The sequence below is a fragment of the Mustela erminea genome, chromosome 4, assembly GCF_009829155.1.
Source record: "Mustela erminea isolate mMusErm1 chromosome 4, mMusErm1.Pri, whole genome shotgun sequence".
NCBI classification, from domain to species: domain Eukaryota; kingdom Metazoa; phylum Chordata; class Mammalia; order Carnivora; family Mustelidae; genus Mustela; species Mustela erminea.
In genome coordinates, this window is record NC_045617.1 from 85874909 (window position 1) to 85889756 (window position 14848).

Below are 14848 nucleotides of genomic sequence, written 5' to 3' on the forward strand. Positions count from 1 at the left end.
CCTGAGATCATGACCTGAGCTGAAATCAAGAGCCAGAGGCTTAACTGACTGAGTCACTCAGGAACCCCAAGACAGTTATTTTGTGATAATTTGTTATAGCAGCAATAAAAAACTAATGCAGTTTTTCAATTTTGATGTTTTTTCAAATTTTCAAAAGTTCTATTTGGCTCTTTTTAACATATGCTACTCATGTTTAGATTTTCCTGTCTCATATTTTCAATAACACTTTTTAAAAAAATTCCTGATATAGTAAAAACATCTATTTAATGTGCAACTGAAAATTTATTATCTGTGATCTTTGCAGGTCTGGTTCTGCTTTGTGTTGTTTCTACTGGCTCTTGCTCAGAATAAGAGGTCTTGCTTTGTTTCTTTATGATTTTTTTTTTAAATTTTTGACTGTGAGCTCATCATGTCTGTTGGAAATTAACTGTTGGATTCTTTGAGACCTGGTTGTAAGCACATTATTCTAGGAAAGGTGTGTGTTGGTTCGACCAGCTGCCACCTGAAACTTCCTGGAAACACCTCAAAATAAATTTCTAGTTTGAGGATTTTAAATTCATATAAGTAATATGAGTGAATATTAAGTAATACAATAAACATGGTGAATTTTCAGGAAGAGGCAGTTCAAGTTAGCTGCATAGGAAGTTCTTGAACTAAACTCCTCCCACAGACACACCAAAGCTACAGCTACATATGGAACAGTTCCTTCTGCTGTTCCATAGTGAAGTGTAAAAGGACTACATCAAGATGGGTAGGAGAAGCAGAAATGTCATCTCATCCAAATCCTCACCCCTGGCACAGTGACATATAATTGGGAGAGCTCATAAATGCAGAGCTTCTCTTTTGGAAGCAAAGGGATTATGTCCCACATCAGGAACTTCAACCCTTGGGACCTTTAACAGAGAGGCAAATCCCCAAAATGCCTGGCTTTGAAAACCAGTGGGGCTTATATCTAAGAAATAATACCAAAGGGCTGTAGGGAATTAAGATCCTGCTTTTACAGGGCTCATGAGCAGACTCACTCATCCCTGGGACTCAGAGCAAAGGCAGCAGCTTGAAAAGCACTTAGAGCATTTCTGAAGGAGATTTATTTGTTAATCTTAAGGCATCTGCTAGAGGGGCAGAAACCTGTTGGGACTCTCGCTAGGGATGGGCACCAGTTTTGTGTTCTCCCTTTGTCTTATTAGAGCCTGTGGGAGTGTCCCAACCCCAGTGGCTCCTGTGGCCCTGCTAAAGCCAGAAGACACATGCAGCCCACACAGAGGTCCTTGCATGCCTGGCCTGATAGCAGGGTGGAGGGGGGATGCATTTCTGGTCCCCAGAGGACTGAAATAATTGGAGAAACAGTTTTCAACAGGTTGCTACCCCCAAGGCATGGTACACATAATGGAGTAAAGCGCAACCTCAGTCTTCCTGTGAAAATGCTTATTTATATATTTGCTATCAACTTAAAATAGACTTTTTTTCCCGAAGATTTTATTATTTGCCAGAGATCACAAGTAGGCAGAGAGGCAGGCAGAGAGAAAGGGGGAAGCAGGCTCCCCACTGAGCAGAAAGCTCGATGCGGGGCTTGATCCCCAGAACCCTGAAATGACCTGAGCCGAAGGTAGAGGCTCAACCCACTGAGCCATCCAGACGCCCCTTAAAATAGACTGTTATATTTATAAGTTGCTCTATGTGAGCCTCATGGTAACAAAGCTAAAGTCTATCACAGATACAGAAAAGATAATAGGAAAGGAATCTAACACTAGAGAAAGTCATCAATTCACAAGAGAAGAGAAGGAGAAGAGAAAAGGAACAGAAAAGAACAAAGAACAGTCAGAAAACAATGAACAACATAACAATGAGCACATACCTGGTAATAATTACTTCACATGTAAATGGGCTAAATGCTCCAATCAAAATCATAGAGTGGTTGAATGAATTTAAAAAACAAACAAACAGGGGCGCCTGGGTGGCTCAGTGGGTTAATGCCTCTGTCTTCGGCTTGGGTCATGATCCCAGGGTCCTGGGATCGAGCCCTGCATGGGGCTCTCTGCTCTGCGGGGAGCCTGCTAACTCCTCTCTCTCTCTCTCTCTGCCTGCCTCTCTGCCTACTTGTGATCTCTGTCTGTCAAATAAATAAATAAAATCTTTAAAAAAACAAACAAACAAACAAACCAAAAATGAAGACCCATGCTTCCTACAAGAGACTCACTTTAAATGTAAGGACATGCACAGACTGAAAGTGAAGGAATGAAAAGTGAGGTTTTATGCAAATGGAAACTGAAAGCAAACTTGGGTTGTTATATCAAACAAAATACACTTTTAAACAAAGACTGCGATGAAAGACAAAGATGGTCATTAAATATGATAAAGGGTCAATTCAACAAGAAGATACAACATTTATAAATATTTGTGCACCCAACATAGGAGCACCTAAATATATAAAGCAAATACTAACAGACCAAAGGGGAGGATTTGACAGCAGTGCAACAATAGTACAATAGTAAAATGTAATATAATAACAGTAGGGGACTTTAATATCCTACTGACTCTCACAGTCATGCAAACACACTATCTGTGTTTCTAGACCCAGGCACTTCAAGACAAAAACTAAGTGTGTGCCTCTCAGAGCATCTGGTTGACCCAGAAGAGATCTAGAGAGTGAGAATAAAAGCAAGAAAGAGACACGGACAGATGACTGTTTTAAAGCATCCTGTTCTTTTCTTCCACAACATGTATTAAAGTAGTATCGACAAATGCATCCCTCTTCCACTAGATAGTGAGGGGCACCAAGGCAAGGATCTGTTTATCACCATATTATAGCACCTAGCTCTGTGCCTGATACATAGTAAATCTTTATTGGATACATAGATTTTAAAGATGGGTGGATACCTTTAGACAGGTGCAGCAGATGGATGCCAATAGATTATTTTGGAAGTCATAAAGTGGGAAAGTGAGAAAAAAACAGAAAATACCAAAAACATTTTAGTAATGTGTAATTCACAGAGGAAAAATGAGTGATCTTCTTTGATCTAACAAACTGTCATGTTATTATAGATTCTCATATCCAGTCTATAACTGGGCAGAATAAAAGGACATGTGTTTGTTGCCCAGCACGAGGTTTGTAGTGACAAAATTGGATAGTACTATTTTGGGTTACTGAGGGCATTTGTGGAATCTCTTTCCCTGAAAATGGGGAGAGCCTTTCATTTCTGTGATGTTCTTCATGTTTTGTTAGGAGGCAGTAGGATATGGATCTCTAGTTTTTTCATTCCTGTGGGTTGATGGTAAAGTTTCCTCCTCCGCCCGCTCTTTTTTCTATCTGGCTTTAAGTGATCTTATTCAGTTCATCTTAGCTTTGATAATTATCTCTGAACATACATTTCCCTGCTACATTCTGAACAGTTCACTCTTTTGTCAGGTATCAGAGTAACACTGCTTCTGCTGTTCTTGAAACAATTACCAACATTCAGCCCAAAGAGAGTGGAGGGGGTGTGGGAGAGACCCGGGAAGCCATCGTCTATAGATTATCTGAAGATATGCTGAGCAAACTGCCTCCTGATTACATTCCTCATGAGGTAAGCTACACCCTTTGCCCCCTGGTATGTACAGGGCTGTCTTTGGGTTCTACAAAGCCGGGGATGTCCTGGGACAGTTGATTTCATTCTCTCCCCTCTCTATTCATTCCTGCTTCCTTTGCAACTCTTTTCTTTTAACCTTGTGGTTTCTTCCTTGCTTTGTCTCAAGTACCCTGCAAAATATGATCTGCACTTTTCCTGATGCCTTTCTTCATCCGCCTCCTACTCTATCTTCTGTTTCAATTGCCTTTTCTCTACCCTTCTCCCATCTTTGGATTCCTCTGTCTTTGGATCCCCAGACATCTTATCCTTCTAGGCTCTCCACTTCTCTTACCCATGCCTGCTTTGTCCACTCAGCCAGTGGACAGTCCACCCAGCCAGGAAAGCAAGCCATTTAAATGAATTCACTCCACATGAGGATGGCAATAGTTTTCTATTTCTTGAACCTCTCAGCTGTCTGCTTATTGACCTAAGCCAGTTTTTCTCAAAATATTTTTAACCTCAGGACCCCTTTACAAAATGACTGAGGACCCCAAATAGCTTTTGTTTATGTGGGTTTAAACTACTGATATTTAATATAGTAGGAGTTTAAACTGATACATTTCAAAAATATGTATTAATTATTACAAACTAACAGTAAAAAACCCCACTACATTCTAACACAAATAATATTTTTATTTAAAAAAAATTATATTTTCCAAGACAAAAAAAATCATTGAGAATAGTGGGATTGTTTTACATTTTTGCAAATCTCTTTCAGGCCCATTTAATAGAAGGTAGGTAGATTTTCATATCTGCTTCTGCATTTGATCTGTTGTGATCCCATATGTTACGTAGCTCTGGAAGACTTCTCTGCATATTCCTGAGAGAAGAAGAGTTAAAAAGTCAAGTGATGTCTTAGGATCACTATGAAAAACATTTAACTTTGTGGACTCCCTGAAAGCCTCTCTGGGCCTGAGGGGATCTTTGAGAACAGCTGATCTAAAAAAAAAAAAAAAGAAAAGAAAAGAAATCCTTAATTGTGGTAAAACTTCTGGCTGGTTGAAATTTCTGTGAAAGGTCCTCTTTCTTGGTCTCCTTCTTCATGCAAGAAGACGGAGTTGTGTCCTCTGGCCATCTAGGACCTCCTCTCTCTTGCTTTCAGCCTCCACTCCTCACTGCTGACGGTCAGAGTCCCAGATGTGGCTGAGTCAAGGGTAGCTCTTCAACCAAGAAGGGAGAGGCTAACGCCCTAGTACTGGTGTAACTGTGGTCTTGTGTCTACCCTCACTTGCTTCCCCAAGTCCGGAGAAAATTGATCTTGTTTGCTGGGAGCCTCGAGGCTGCTTGAGTACAGGCCTCCCACTGCAATGAGTACCCTCAACAATAAAAAACATTTTCTGGCTTTTTAAAATGGTTTTTGCTTCCGTTATGTAAATAGGTACCAAAGCATTTGGCCAAGATACTGAAATCCATTGCTTCACATAGAGATAATTGTAGTAGGGGGGGAACATTTTTGCAGACGGATACATGGTGTAAGTACATACTTTCAGTGGCTCATTGTAAGTGATCTTCAGGAGACAGGTGAGGCATAAAACCTGCCTGCAATCATTTTCAAAACTGGCACGTGAAGGTGAGCTAAAACACTCTGGTAGACTAGACCACAGGTTCGTATTACCAGAGGAGCGGGGCCAGGATCTTGGGATAATTTGAGCTATCCAGGCTTGGTCAGGGCCACTTCCCCAAGTTCTCTGTTCTGGCAGTTCTCTAGCAGGGACTGAACGCGAGGGATGTTGCTAAGTGGTTTGCTAAATGGGAAGGAGTTTGTACTAGAGCAGCTAAAACGGCTTCTTCCTCCTCCAAGATCACTTACATTTTAGCGTCCTTTATTTCACTTCTGAGAGATGTGTTCTTGAAAATGTGGCTGTAAAGTGAATTTTGTAAATTGAAATATAATTATACTATTGACTTCCATGGTAAAAACGCAGCCACATCACTCAAGAAGAGACTACCGGGTCCCGGAAACATAATGAAAATCCTATGTAAGACTGCAACACATCTTTCTTCTTATTAATAAAAAGATAATTTTAGGCTGGAACAATAACTATATTCAAAGTAAAATCAGTACTAAAATTAGATTTTCAAGAGTTTCAGTTTTTCCTAAGCTTGTCTCTATTGCAAAAGAATTTTCTCATTTAAAACTGTAAGTAGGCATAAACAATGAATTCTGTTATGCTTAAAATAAATAAATAAATAAATAAATAGCCGTAAGTAGGGCAAGGTGATTAGTTTGGGGCTGTTAGCATATTAAAAGGTAGCTGGGCTATTGATGTGACATGGTGCCAGTACCTGGGCTGAATTTCCCACTTATGGGGGCTGCAAAAGTATTTCCATAATTTCCTTCTTCCTTCAGTGTGAATTTCTACAGAGTAGTCATGATTTAAAGGGGGCTGGAGGCTGAAGGGCTCAAGATGAGAAGGAGGCAGTGGAGCCTGTAAAAATGTAAATTCCAGAACCAGGAATTTAGGAGAATGCCTGAAGGTTGGTGTGGTGACTGTGTTAGGGACCTCCACCAGCATGTTTGGTATTGCAATATCATTTGCTCTCCCTGCCCAGATACTCCCACCTGGGCTGTCCGATTTTATATCACCGCTTCCCTGAGTTTGTGCTTCCCCTCTTCATCCCTTGTTCATTAGAAGTGGCCCAGCTGCAGGAAAGGGACACTTCAGCACCATGGTTGCAAACGTGTTCTGGAAAATGAGGGGAATGGCCCAGATGAGCCTGAAGTCCATCGTCTTTAACATTCCATGACTCAAGAAGGGGGGCTGTGGGTGTCTCCAGCAGAGAATCCTGCAGCTGGCTTTCTGGTGGTTCTGTGGACCAGTACATCTCTCTAAATTCTGTCCCACTCCATGCGCCTCTCCTTACCCTTACTATACTGGCATCTCGATTGTGGCAAGGAGAAACTTCAGATCTTCGTATGAGTTCTTGCCGATATTCGTAGTCAGTCTTTTCTTGGGGATAGGTCACTAAATTCAAATATGCATATATATTGGCTTATTTTCCAATAATTATTATATTTTATTATTCCCAGAACCAGATGCTTTTATATTGATCTCTTCAAATGGTCAATAAATGGTATACTAAAGGGGAAAATGACAGGTGCTTAATGGCTCTCACACAAAGTCAAATATTTTCATTGATTAGATTAGGAAAGGCTCTCTTGAGACACCCTAACCAGGGCAATAATGATCTTAGGAAGCTGCAACCAATGATTCATCGGTTGCTTGCTCTGTAAAGATTTTGGCCATATTAACTTTCTGTGACATTTCTAATAACGACTCTGTAAGCATTATGAAAAAAAAAACATGCCAAATTGTACTTTTACAAAGGTTAGATTGCAAAAGAATATTTAACTGACACTTAGCACTTAATCATTTGAAAGGGGGAAAAGGTACAATTTTGTTTCAGCTTTTTAAAGTACATTTCCAATTACCAACTAAGTACAATCAGTAGGGAATAAAAACCATTTTAGTTGAACAGTAGTTTTTGAGGCCTGGAAAATGGGGAATTTAATGTCAAGTTTGGTTCCGCAAGAGATATTTTAGAATCCATTTGGTCTAGTAGAGATATATCCAGAGGAAGAAAAAGAATAGAGAAAGAAGAGCTCATTGGAAGAGAAATGACAGATGATTTAAAAAAAAAAAATCCTTTCTTGTATGCTTTTTTTTTTAAGGTGAAAGCTCGTTTGATAAAGATGGGACATCTCAATTCAATGAACATATTTCTTAGACAAGAAATTGACAGAATGCAAAAAGTCATCTCAATACTTCGCAGTAGCCTGAGTGATCTAAAATTGGCCATTGAAGGGACAATCATTATGAGTGAGGTGAGCTATGATCTCAATTTTCATTTCCCTCTTTTGTTGGTGTTGCCCATTCTTATCTTTTAACTTACTCCTTTTCAGAATTTGAGAGATGCCCTGGACAACATGTATGATGCTCGCATACCTCAGATCTGGAAAAGAGTGTCCTGGGATTCATCCACACTGGGCTTCTGGTTTACTGAACTTCTGGAAAGAAATGCTCAGTTTTCTACTTGGATATTTGAAGGGAGGCCCAATGCATTTTGGATGACTGGTTTCTTTAATCCCCAAGGTAGGTGCTCATAAGAGAGTGGGCAAAGTTGGAGGATGAGGGTGTAGTAGCACTGTGTAATAAATACATATTATAATACCACTGGAGGTACAGCTTGCTAAGTGCTGAAGACATGTTTTCAAATGCTGGAAACCACAGATGAACCTTCTGTATTTGTTTTATAAATTCGATCTGAAATTCATTCTATCATTGCTTCCACAATAATGGAAGCAACCCTTCCATTTTTCTTCTCATCTGCCTCAGCAAGCCTGTGGTTAGGACATGTGAAATAGTAAAGTATTGTTCAAATCCTAATTTTAAATTTTTATGAAAATGACAAACATGAAGCACCCACATAGGCAAAAATTGTTTCCAGATTTCAGGAAATTAGACTGATTTCAAAAACCATCCTGTGGCAAAACTTTTGTGGAGTGAACTTCTAGAGTCTGTCCCGCTCAGTTCCCCCCCTGAAATTGTGCTTTGTGATTCTGCTGCATTTCTTCCTTCACTCTAGACATTTTTACTAAATTACTGACTAGATGTCTATTGAAATAATAATAAACTATATATCATTTGGCAAGCTCATCAAAACCACCATGGTTAGTGTTTCAGACTTTAAAAATGTGGCGTTCGTAAAGTTCTGAAACATGGCAACTTTTTTGTCTACTATAATGTGGATAGTTTTACTTGAAGTAATTCTTTCTTTTAAAGTTTTTATTTAAATTCTAGTTAGTTAACCTACAGTGTAATATTAGTTTCCTGTGTACAATATAGTGATTCATTGCTTCCATACATCACCCAGTGCTCATCACAGCAAGGGTGTTCCTTCATCTCCATCACCTGTATCACCCATCTCTCCACCCCCTTCCCCTCTGGTAACATAGTTACTGGTCTGTTTCTCTGTTTGCCTTTCTCTCTGTGTATTATTCCCTTTGCTTATTCATTTTTCCCCCTTCAATTCCATGTATGCACGAAATCAGATGATATTATCTTTCTCTCACTTATTTTGCGTAGCGTAATACTCTAGCTCCCTCCATGTTGTTGCAAATGGTAAGATTTCATTCCCTTTTTTATGGCTGAGTAATATGCCTGTGTGTGTGTGTGTGTGTGTGTGTGTGTGTGTGTGTGTGTGTGTGTGTATCATCAGTTGATGTAAACTTGGACTATTTCCATAATTTGGTTATTGTAGATAATGCTGCTATAAATATCAGGGTGTGTGTATCCCTTTGAGTTAGTGTTTTGTATTCTTTGGGTAAATACCTAGTAGGGTCATTGCTGGATCATACAGGAGTTCTATTTTTAACTTTTTGGGGGAACTTCCATACTGTTTTCCAGAGTGGCTGCACCAGTGTGCATTCCCACCAACAATGTTCCCCTTTCTCTCCATCCTTGCCAACACCTCATGTTTCTTGTGTTGTTGATTTTAGCCATTCTGACAGGTGTAAGGTGATATCTCTTGTACTTTTGATTTGCATTTCCCTGATGATAAGTGATGCTAAGCATCTTTTCATGTGTCTCTTGGCCACCTGCATGTCTTCTTCAGAAAAATGTCTATTCATGTTTTCTGCCTATATTTTAATTGGATTATTTGTTTTTGGGATATTGAGTTTCACAAGTTCTTTATGTATTTTGGATACTAACCCTTTTTAGGATATGTCATTTGCAAATATTTTCTCCCATTCTTTAGGCTGCCTTTTAGTTTTGCTGACTACAGAAGATTTTTATTCTGACATAGCCCTAATAGTGTATTTTTGCTTTTGTTCCCCTTTCCTTAGGAGAAGTTGCTCCAGCCCATGTCAAAGAGGTCATTAGTTGTGTTCTCTTCTAGGATTTTTATGGTTTCAGATTTCATATTTGGGCCTTTAATCCGCTTTGAGCTTATTTTTGTGTATGGTGGAAAAAGTGGTCCAGTTTCATTCTTTTGAATGTTGCTGTTCAGTTTTCCCAACACTGTTTGTTGAACAGACTGTCTTTTTGCCATTGAATATTCTTTCTTGCTTTGTTGAAGATTATTTGACTATGTGATTGTGGATTAATTTCTGGATTTTCCATTCTGTTCCATTGATCTGTGTGTCCATTTCTGTGCCAGGACTATAGAGTCTTGGTCACTATAACTTTGTAATATAACTTGAAGTCTGGAATTGTGATGTCTCCAGCTTTGCTCAGCTTTTCCAAGATTGCTTTAGCTATTCAGGGTCTTTTGTGATTCCATATAAATTTTAGGACTATTCATTCTAGCTCTATGAAAAATGCTGTTGGTATTTTGATAAGGATTGCATTAGGTGTATAGATTTCTTTGGGTGGTTTAGATTTTTTTTTAATTTTTTATTTTCAGCATAACAGTATTCCTTGTTTTTGCACCACACCCAGTACTCCATGCAATCCGTGCCCTCTCTAATACCCACCACCTGGTTCCCCCAACCTCCCACCCCCCACCCCTTCAAAACCTTCAGATTGTTTTTCAGAGTCCATAGTCTCTCATGGTTCACCTCCCCTTCCAATTTCCCTCAACTCCCTTCTCCTCTCCATCTTCCCTTGTCCTCCATGCTATTTGTTATGCTCCACAAATAAGTGAAACCATATGATAATTGACTCTCTCTGCTTGACTTATTTCACTCAGCATAATCTCTTCCAGTCTCCATTCCTGATTAAAACGCTTCAAAGTATAGGGATAGAGAGAACATTCCTGAATTTCATAAAATCTATCTTTGAAAGACCCATAGCAAATATCATCCTCAATGGGAAAAAGCTTACAGCCTTCCTGTTGAGATCAGGAACACGACAAGGATGCCCACTCTCACCACTCTTGTTCAACATAGTATTAGAAGTCCTAGTAACAGCAATCAGACAACAAAGAGAAATAAAAGGTATCCAAATTGGCAATGAAGAAGTCAAACTCTCTCTCTTCGCAGATGACATGATTCTTTATATGGAAAGCCCAAAAGACTCCACCCCCAAACTACTAGAACTCATACAGCAATTCAGTAACGTGGCAGGATACAAAGTCAATGTACAGAAATCAGTGACTTTCTTATACACTAACAATGAAAATACAGAAAAGGAAATTAGAGAATTGATTCCATTTACTATAGCACCAAGAACCATAAGATACTGGGAATAAACCTAACCAAAGAGGTAAAGGATCTGTACTCGAGGAACTACAGAACACTCATGAAAGAAATTGAAGAAGACACAAAAAGATGGAAGACCATTCCATGCTCTTGGATTGGAAGAATAAACATTATTAAAATGTCTATACTGCCTAGAGCAATCTATACTTTTAATGCCATTCCGAGCAAAATTCCACTGGTATTTTTCAAAGAGCTGGAGCAAATAATTCAGAAATTTGTATGGAACCAGAAGACCCCGAATCGCTAAGGAAATGTTGAAAAACAAAAATAAAACTGGGGGCGGGGCCCCTGGGTGGCTCAGTGGGTTAAAGCCTCTGCCTTTGGCTCAGGTCACGATCTCAGGGTTCTGGGATCGAGCCCCACATCGGGCTCTCTGCTCAGCAGGGAGCCTGCTTTCCCCTCTCTCTCTGCCTGCCTCTCTGCCTACTTCTGATCTCTGTCTGTTAAATAGATAAATAAAATCTTTAAAAAAACTAAAACTAAAATTAAAACTGGGGGCATCACGTTACCTGATTTCAAGCTTTACTACAAAGCTGTGATCACCAAGACGGCATGGTACTGGCATTAAAACAGACACATAGACCAGTGGAACAGAGTAGAGAGCCCAGATATGGACCCTCAACTCTATGGTCAAATAATCTTCGACAAAACAGGAAAAAATATACAGTAGAAAAAAGACAGTCTCTTCAATAAATGGTGCTGGGAAAACTGGACAGCTATATGTAGAAGAATGAAACTCGACCGTTCTCTTACACTGTACACAAAGATAAACTCAAAATGGATAAAAGACCTCAACGTGAGACAAGAATCCATCAGAATCCTAGAGGGGAACATAGGGTAGGTTAGATATTTTAACAATGTTTGTTCTAATGATCCATGGTCATGGACTGTCTTTCCAGTTTTTTGTGTCATCTTCAATTTCTTTCATCAGTTTTTATAGTTTTCAGGGTACAGGTCTTTCACTTCTTTAGTTAGGTTTATTCCTAAGTATCTTATTTTTTTAAATGCAATTGAAAATGGGATTGAGTCCCTATTTTCTCTTTCTGCTGCATTATTATTGGTGTATAGAAATACAACATTTCTGTACACTGATTTTGTTTCTTGCAACTTGACTGTATGAATTCTAGCAGTTTTTTGGTGGAGACATTAGGATTTTCTATACAGAGTATCATGTCATATGCAAATGGTAAAAGTTTGACTTCTTCCTTGATTATTTGAGTACCTTTTATTTCTATTTGTTGTTTGATTGCTATGGCTAGGACTTCTAGCACTATGTTGAAAAAAAGTGATGAGAGTGGACATCCCTGTATTATTTCTGACTCTAGAGGAAAAGTTCTGTTTTCCCCTATTTAGGATGATGTGAGCTGAGGATTTTTTATAGATGGCCTTTATTATGTTGAGGTATGTTCCCTCTAAATGTACTTTATTGAGGGTTTTTTCATGAATGGATATTGTACTTTATCAAATGCTTTTTCTGGATCCATTGAAAAGATTGTATGCGGGCACTTGGTTGGTTCAGTCATTAAGTGTCTGCCTCTGACTCAGGTCATGATCCCAGGATCCTGGGACGGAGCCCCATTCCCTGCTCAGTAGGGAGTCTGCTTCTCCCTCTCCTGGTCCCCTTCCTTATGTTCCTTCTCTTACTATCTCTCTCTGTCAAATAAATTGATAAAACCTTTTAAAAAGAGAGAAATGATCATATTATTCTTACCCTCTCTCTTATTAATGTGATGTATCACATTGATTGAATTGTGAATATTGAGTGATCCATGTATCCCAGGAATACATGATTGATTGTGGTGAATGATTTTTTTTTAATGTATTGTTGGATTAGGTTTGTTAGTATTTTATTGAGGATTTTTGCATCTGTGTTCATCAGAGGTATTGGCCTGTGGTTCTCTTTTTTTATGATGTCTTTATCTGGTTTTGGTATCGGGGTAATACTGGCCTTGTAAAATGAATCTGGAAGTTTTCCTTCCCTTTCTATTTTTTGTAATAGTGTGAGAAAAATAGGGGTTTTTTGGACAATTTTAACATAATTTTTAAAAATATGTTATCTAGATAATGCTGAGTGAAATAAGTCAAGCAGAGAGAGTCAATTATCATATGGTTTCACTTATTTGTGGAGCGTTACAAATAGCATGGAGGACAAGGGGAGATGGAGAGGAGAAGGGAGTTGAGGGAAATTGGAAGGGGAGATGAACCATGAGAACCTATGGACTCTGAAAAACAATCTGAGGGTTTTGAAGGGGTTGGGGGTGAGGTTGAGGGAACCAGGTGGTGGGTATTGGAGAGGTCATGGATTGCGTGGAGCACTGGGTGTGGTGCAAGAACAATGAATACTGTTACGCTGAAAATAAGTTTTAAAAAAAGTTAAAAAAAATGTTTTCTTAGTCACCAAACAAGAATATGCATTAACTCTTTTTTAAATGTTTGGTAGAATTCACCTATGAAGGTTGTCAATTTCTTCCTGATTCAGTTTTGGAAGTTTATGGGTTTCCAGGAATGCATCCATTTTGTCTAGGTTCCTTAACTTTTTGGCATGTAACTGTTGATAATAATTTCTGATGGTTGTTTCTATTTCCTTGCTATTAGTCATGATCTTTCCCTTTTCATTCATAATTTTATTAATTTGGGTCCTCTCTCTTTTCTTTTGGATTAGTTTGGACTGTGGTTTTTCAATCTTACTGATTCTTTCAAAAAACCAGCTTCTGGTTTCGTTGATATTTTCTACTGAATCTGTAGTTTCTATCTCATTGATCTCTGCTCTGATCTTGATTATTTTCCTTCTTTTGTGTGGGGTTGTCTTAATTTGTTGTTGATTCTCCAGTTCTTTAAGGTGTAAAGAGTAGAGAGCCCAGATATGGACCCTCAACTCTATGGTCAAATAGTCTTCGACAAAGCAGGAAAAATTATACAGTAGAAAAAAGAAGCTTTGCACAGTGGCAGTATCGTAGCCAATGAGGTTTATCCGAGGCGCGATTATTGCTAATTGAAAAAAGACAGTCTCTTCAATAAATAGTGCTGGGAAAATTGGATAGCTGTGTATAGAAGAATGACACTCAACCATTCACTTACACCATATACAAAAATAAACTTGAAATGGATAAAAGACCTCAATGTGAGGCAGGAATCTATCAAAATCCTAGAGGAGAACATAAGCAGTAACCTCTTTGACATCGGCCACAGCAACTTCTTTCAAGATATGTCTCCAAAGGCAAAGGAAACAAAAGTGAAAATGAACTTTTGGTATTTCATCAAGATCAAAAGCTTCTGCACAGCAAAGGAAATGGTCAACAAAACAAAGGGGCAACCCACAGGATAGGAGAAGATATTTGCAAATGACACTACAAAGGTCTGATATCCAAGATCTATAAAGAACTCCTCCAACTCAACATACACAAAACAGATAATCACATCAAAAAATGGGCAGAAGACATGAACAGACACTTCTCCAAAGAAGACATACAACTGGCTAATAGACACATGAAAAAACATTCATCATCATTAGCCATCAGGGAGATTCAAATCAAAACCACACTGAGATACCACCTTACCCCAGTTAGAATGGCCAAAATTAACAAGACAGTAAACAACAAGTGTTGGAGAGGATGTGGAGAAAGGGGAAACCTCTTACACTGTTGGTGGGAATGCAAGTTGGTGCAGCCACTTTGGAACACTGTGGAGACACCTTAAGAAATTAAAACAAACTGAAGGTTTAGGAGAGGAGAGGGTAGGGGGTTGGGTAAGCCTGGTGGTGGGTATTATGGAGGGCATGTATTGCATGGAACCCTGGGCGTGGTGCATAAACAATGGATTCTGGAACATTGAAAAGAAATTAAAAAAAAAAAAAGAAAAAGAAAATTTAGAGCTTCCTTATGACCCTGCAATTGCACTACTGGGTGTTTACCTCAAAGATGCAGATGGAGTGAAAAGAAGGGCCATCTATACCCCAATGTTCATAGCAGCATGGCCACAATTGCCAAACTGTGGAAAGAACCAAGATGCCCTTCATCAGACGAATGGATAAAGAAGATAT

The 14848-nt window shown here is 38.9% G+C and overlaps 1 protein-coding gene and 1 pseudogene across 6 annotated transcripts in view; both read left to right on the forward strand.

Annotated features, from left to right (window-relative positions):
- The window catches only part of DNAH8 (dynein axonemal heavy chain 8), a 342799-nt gene that overhangs the window by 308950 nt on the left and 19001 nt on the right, over nt 1-14848 (forward strand). For all 6 annotated transcript variants that reach the window (XM_032339820.1, XM_032339819.1, XM_032339821.1 and 3 more), the window contains 3 exons: nt 3407-3563; nt 7279-7431; nt 7510-7699. In XM_032339820.1, the coding sequence (XP_032195711.1) occupies nt 3407-3563; nt 7279-7431; nt 7510-7699 (500 nt within the window). The remainder of the gene's footprint in view (nt 1-3406; nt 3564-7278; nt 7432-7509; nt 7700-14848) is intronic.
- LOC116589501 lies at nt 13741-13861 on the forward strand (annotated as a pseudogene).